Source organism: Chrysochloris asiatica, unplaced genomic scaffold, assembly GCF_000296735.1.
Source record: "Chrysochloris asiatica unplaced genomic scaffold, ChrAsi1.0 scaffold00054, whole genome shotgun sequence".
Lineage (NCBI taxonomy): Eukaryota > Metazoa > Chordata > Mammalia > Afrosoricida > Chrysochloridae > Chrysochloris > Chrysochloris asiatica.
The window spans coordinates 5,854,127-5,860,790 of NW_006408572.1; the positions used below are offsets into that span (position 1 = coordinate 5,854,127).

The window sequence follows — 6,664 nt, forward strand, 5'->3', positions numbered from 1 at the left end:
ATTTCATTTCATCAGCCCCGCCCAGACAGATTGTATACTATTCTGGAGATTCTACCTTCCTCCGTGCCCTATGAATCTAGCTTCCCTCTTGAAAGCTTGTAAGCCAGTCACTTCTTGCCTTTGTAGCCTCCCACCCCCCATTTTGGGTAGCCAATGTCCAAGTTGCCCATCCCTGTCTACTCTGTGTATGGAGGGGATGGGAATGATCCTTGCTGTAAGGATTACACTTTTTTCCCTCTTCTTTCTTCTTGTTGTTGAGCTCTGATCATCTAGTCATTGAAGCCAGGACAAGTGTGGGTGTTCTTGTGCAGATGCCCTCTCTTCGTATCCACTGGATGCTTCACTCTCCACCCTAGCCCTCTGTGGCTACGTCACTGACTCTGGGCCCAAGAATCCCCAGGTCTTGCCACACTGCTGGCCAACCAGGTCTTCACCCGGGTTCACAGAAGTCTATTGAACACTGTAGGGCTTAGCTTTCCGCCTCATTGCTGCTCCTCCCTCACTTCCCCTTATCGGCGACGAGGGTGAGTTTGAACTGCAAGGTCAGTGGTTCAAGCTCACCAGCCGCTCCTTGGAAACCCTCCCTATACAGGGTCACGAAGGGTCAGAACTGACTTGACAGCAGTAAACAACAACAACATAACGTATCAAAGGATTATTTGTGAATTGAAGAATAATGAATGAAATGTACCTCTTGAGTTGTGACCTGTGTTTATTTTTTGCTGCACAAACACTCAATTCTGGGTCAAATTTGAAATAAACCCTCAAGGCCTTAATTTTCAACTGAAATGTGACTGTTTGTGACTCTGCTCTTAATGCTTGTTAAGCAGGAAAAAGCTTGCTCACAGAAGTAAGCAGTTGACAGCTGCAACAGAATGCGCATTGCTTTTCTTTGTGTTGAACCACAAGGTCAGTGGTTCAAGCCCACCAGCTGCTTTGAGGGAGAAAGATGAGGTTTGTTGGCTCCTGTTAAATTCTAGTCTGCTCTATATGGTCTCGATAAACAAGAATCAACTCGATGGCAGTGGGTTCTTGTTCCACAAAAATCCAGAACCTTTCCAGGGATCTATCAGTGAATCTTATCTTTAGTGTGCAGTCAGACTGGGGCTTAAAGTTCTTCCTCTTCTCTTAAAGACAAATTCTCATATTGAGTGGAAGACTCAGAGAACACATTTTTCATCCATTCAGACACTTGTGTTGAAAGAGAAGGAAGAGACTGTCCCGTTTTGTTCTGCAAAAATAATCCCCAAAGGTGCGCTCATATCTTTTCTCCACTCTCAAGCCCAAGCAGCCATGGAAACATTCCAAGATTTCTTTTTTGGCAAGATGATTCCCCCCGAGGGTTTCATCTCTTTTTAAATCCAAGAATCTTGTCACTTGCTGTCAAAACATTTTCTTTAGGGCTTTGGAGAGACTTGTTCAATTTGTTCATGTACTGAAAATGGTCTGCTAAGTAAGTGGTCTCTGCAGCCATTCTTCATGCCCTTAGCAGAAAGCTGATCCACTGCTTGCTCTGCTGAATGTGCTCCTGGAATGCACCGTCCCATGCACACTCACTGCTGCAGGCTCTTTCTCTGTGAAAACCCACTGCTGAGGATGCGATTCCAACTCAGAGTGACCTTGGAGGGCAGAGAAGATCTGCTCCTTAAGGTTTGGAAGACTGCTAGTCTTTATGGGACGAGCTCTGGTAGTATAGTGGTTACAAATCGGGCTGCTAACCTCAAGGTTGGCAGTTCAAAACTACCAGTGGTTCCAGGGGAGAAAGATGAGGCTTTCTGCTCCCATAAAGATTTACAGCCTCGGAAACCCTGTGCAGGATCACTATGAGTCGGAACCGACTCCACGGTACTTAACAACAACGAGTCTTTAAGGGAGCAGCCACATCTTTCTCCCATGGAGCAGCTGGTAGGTTTGATATGCCGACCTTGGAGGAAGTGCACATAAATCTCCTGACACTAACAGAGAAAGAAGGCACCCTGGTGGCACAGTGGGTTAAGTGCTGGGCTGCCAACCTTGTGGTTAGCAGTCTGTGCTCCCAAGATTGTCCCTAGCTGAGTGATATTGACCAGGCTACTTCACCTTTATTTATTTGTATTTTTCCTACCTCTCCTTTCTGAATCTCAGTTTCCTCATGAGCAAAACGGGAGTTTTACTAGAGCTAGCTCACTAGGCCATTGTGAGGATTAAGTGAGATAGTGTCTGTAAGGTTCCAGCCCCGTACCTGCCACAGTGTAGGTAAATGCCCCCAAAGTGATAGCATTGACAGACCGCTGTTCGCTCAGCCTAGACATGGGGACATGTCCCAGCTGCTTCTGATTGTGTCGGTGGGCTTAGATTCCAGTGGGTTTCCAGGAGCTTGCCTGCTCCCACACTCCTCTTCCCAGCCCACACGTGCTGGGAATGATGCATGGGTTCTGTTTCAGCTCTGTGAGTATGGGAGACTGGTTGGACTTCGCCAACACCAACGTGGAGAAGGCTGACAAGCAGCGGAACAACTCCCTGACGCTGAAGGTCCTGGTGGACCGAATCCTGTCTCAGACGGCTAACGACCTGTGCAGGCAATGCGATGTGGTGGACACGGCATTCAAGAACGGGCTGAAGGAGACCAAGGATGCCAAGGACAAACTGGCTGTTCATCTGGCCAAGGTGAGGTCCCTGGAGGAAACAAGAAGGAGCAGAATCAGGAGGTTTTGCCATCGAAAACCAGAATGTCTTCTGGGCATGCCAGTTAGATCTCTGGATTTGTGATATTGTGCTAACCAATGAGCAAAGGTCATTCATGTATCCCTACCTTAGCAACAGGCTTTGAGTTTTGTGAAAAATTGGGTACTGGAGGGAGACTTTGCCCTAGTCTTGGTGCCCAGTCTGATGAGAGGAGGCTGTCTGGTACCAAGCCTCACTGGTCACAATGACATTCAACACATTGAGAAAAAACCAGTTGCCACAAGTCAGTTCCAACTCAGGGAGCGATTAATAGCTGCATCTTAGATGACAGCTTATGAGCTTTTAAGACCCCAGTCACTACTTACTAAAGTAGGAGCTAGAGCATTGTCTTTGTGGACTGTTGTGCCAGATGCCCTTAGTGTCCCTTGAGACTATAATTTATGATTCTGAGCCCCCAGGCCTATTGACTCATTCCCTTGAGGTGTTTGGTTATATCTAAGAAGCTTTTATAACTTTGCCCCATGAATGCTCTATGACACTCTTGGATATATTTTCAGCATATGCCGATACACATGTAGAAATAGCTTCTGTCAAACTTGTATATATTCATGGGTATAGTTTCACCTGCCTACCACATCCATTCAGTCTGCATACACTCATAGATCACTGTTATTGCAGAACTTAATTGTATATAACAGTATTCACAGTACAGAACCTCTGTTGTCAAGGAAGACTTTTTTTTTTTTAATTGTGAACTGAGTGATAGTTTACATGGGAGAACATCAGCTTTAAACCATCGTTTCATTTCAGTGATTACAATCTCTTCCTTGCATCACCATTCAACAGTATTTGCTTCCATTCCCTGTGTTTTTTTTTTTTTTTGGTGTGTGTGTGTGTACACAAAAACACTCAGGAATATATGATAATTTAAACGACCAAAGGGCACATTCTGCAAACCTGCCTCCTGGCCTCTCTCTCTGTCCATGAGTCCAGAGTCCTCCGCTGCTCCCTCTCTCCATGTCCCCATCTCTGCCTCCATCTCTGGTGTCGCTGCTTCTCTGGATAGGGTCCTACATTCCACTTGTGCTCTTCTCCCTTGATAGTCCTAGGGTCCTTCAAAACATGTAAGATTAACTAATCCCATGTTTTTGTTACAAAACTTCTACCTTTACAGTGTGACAGTTGCAATTAGTCATGATAACAAATACTCACTACTGAATCATAAGAATCTTATCCCCATCTCTTTTCACCAGAACTGTCTAGACAATATGAAAACTATTCAGTGGGGACTCTATCTAAGGAAGCCATGCTTTCCTAGTTAAACTATTGTTTGGTTTTTAAGAAGATTTCAGGGGACATTTTTTGTTTAAGTTTTAAAGATTACCTCTAAATTGTTGTATAGTACCTTGGTCTTAAAAGCTTACACAAGGTACAGTTGATCTGTTTGCTTGGAGTAACAAAGGAAAAGGAAAAGTCAGAAATAGGAGGAGGATATGGAATGTGTGGCTAATTGTCTCCATGAACAACCTTGAGTCCAGAAGAACTGGATGGTGCCCAGCTACCATTGCTGAACATTCTGATCAAAGATTCTATAGAAGAATTCTTGTCAAAAGGGGGAAATGTAGAACAGAATTTCAAATTCTCCTGGAATCCACACTTTCTGAAGCTGTGGCAGCTGGATGAACCCCTGAAACTATTACCCTAAGAGAATCTTTAAACCTTGCTTCTTTTTGTAACTTTTGACAGTGTGGGAAGCTTAAAAAGAAAGCAGTTTGATATTACTCAAACGGTTTGATGTGATTCAAACAATGTCAATTATTGTTGAAATGAGTACCACAGTATACATTTTACATGTTGTTGTTAGGTGCCATCGAGAGGCCGTACTGACTCATAGTGACCCTATGCGCAACAGAACAAAACACTGCCTAGTCCTGGGCCAACCTCACAATTGTTGCCATGCTTGAGCCCATTGATGCTGCCACTTGGCCAATCCATCTCACTGGGGGTCTTCCTCTTTTTCTCTGACCCTCCACCTTACCAAACATGATATCCTTCTCCAGCAACTGGTCCCTCCTGACAATATGTCTGAAGTATGAGAGACAAAGTTTGGCCATCTTGGCCTCCAAGGAGCACTCTGGCTGTACTTCTTCCAAAACGGATCTATTGGTTCTTTTGGCAGCCCATGGCACTTTCAATATTCTCCTTCAACACCATAACTCAAAAGCGTCAATTCTTCTATGGTCTTCCTTATTCACTGTCCAGCTTTTGCATGCATATGAGGTTATTGAAAACACCATGGCTTAGGTCAGGTGCACCTTAGTCCTCAAGCTGATATCTTTGCTCTTCAACACTTTAAAAAGGTCTTGTGCAGCAGACTATAATATACATCGTTTGATTTCTTGACTGTTGCTTCCATGAGTGTTGTTGCATAGAAGTGCTATTTTGTCTTAAAATTTTAGGTTGAGCTCATTATGAAAATTATCAAATCTGTAGCAAAAAGTAATTCCCAAAGCCATTCAGTTGAAGATTGTTCTCTTTCAGGAAATTTCTGTCTACTCTGAGCTAAAAAAACAACAAAAAAAAAATCACAAGAAAACTTAATCACTTTGAATTGCTGTGTGGTAGGGCAAGTCCAATATTCAGCTTCTATTCCTGATAAAAATGCATGGAACCGACAGTGGTCATGTCTACAGGAAGGAATAACGTCCACTCTTTGGTTCACTCAACTGGTTCAACACATGATAGATCCAGATATTTTCTGCACAGAGTGTGAGGTTAGCGCAGGATCAGGCAGTGTTTCATTCTGTTGTGCATAAGGTCCCTGTGAGTCGGTACCGACTCGACGGCACCTAACAATGACAGCCTGCTGACACTACAGTATGTAACCATAGGCTTGAGCAACTGGCATTTTCACAAGCTCTGTAAGTTTTTTAGAGGATCCCTGCTGGCACAGTGGGTTAAGCATTGGGCTGCTCACTGCAAGAGCAGTGGGTTTGAACACACCAGCTGCTCCGAGGGAGAAAGATGAGGCAATCTGTTTTCATAAAGATTTACAGCTGCGGAAACTGTGGTGCCGTTCAGCTTCATCCAATAGGGATGCTCCGACTTAATGGGAAACCATGATAGCTTCTTTCTTATTGTTGATGAATTTTCCAGTGTTTGAATATACTACCCTTTGCTTATCCATTTACTTATTAAAGGACATCTGATTAGCTTCCAAATTTTGACAGTTATGAAGAAAGCTATAGAAATAAACATTCATGTGTGTGGCACTGTAGAATCAGCACTGAACTTCGAACTACCAGGTTGGCAGTTCAAACCCACTAGTTACTCCTCAGAAACCCTATAAAGGGTCGCTATGAGTCGGCACCAACTTGACGGCACTTAACCAGAACACACATTCACATGCAGGCTTTTATGTGGACAGATGTTTTGAAAGCATTTGGGTTAGCAGCTAGGAACACGATTGCTTGATCCTATGGTAAGCTTATTCTGAACTTTTTAAGAAACTGCTAGACTGTCTTCCAAAGCGGCTATCCCATTTTCAACCTTTCGGTTTTTAATGAACTGTTGATGTTGCTTCTTGTGTCCGCAAGTCTTCAAGCAATGGTAAGAACATGCTTATAGTCTTAAACAAATCTATAGCCTCAGGATACACTTATTCAGTTGCTGCAATCAAACATGATTAAATCCCCTCACCTTGTGAATGGCTTTCCTTGCTTGGCTAACAAAACGAGCCACTTGGAAACGGATTGCAGCTTCCTTCTCATTTTTTTTTTTTGTTTTGTGAAGATACAGTACTGTGATGAGATAGCCCGTTTCAAATTTTCTCTTTTTTCCCTAATCATTGCTTTATTATTCACTGGGAATAATTTGACGAGGGCTTAGTCTGATAAAAGGAGCTTTGGTGGCGCAGTAGGTTAATCACTGGGCAACTAACTGCAAGGTCAGCGGTTCAAACCCACCAGCCACTCTGCGGGAGGAAGATGAAGTTGTCTGC

At 43.7% G+C, this 6,664-nt stretch overlaps 1 protein-coding gene across 2 annotated transcripts in view; it reads left to right on the top strand.

Moving 5' to 3' along the window:
- Positions 1-6,664, top strand: part of TEKT1 (tektin 1) — a 25,271-nt gene that overhangs the window by 11,405 nt on the left and 7,202 nt on the right. For both annotated transcript variants that reach the window (XM_006863284.1, XM_006863283.1), the window contains one exon: positions 2,424-2,646. In XM_006863284.1, coding sequence (XP_006863346.1) covers positions 2,424-2,646 — 223 coding nt within the window. The remainder of the gene's footprint in view (positions 1-2,423; positions 2,647-6,664) is intronic.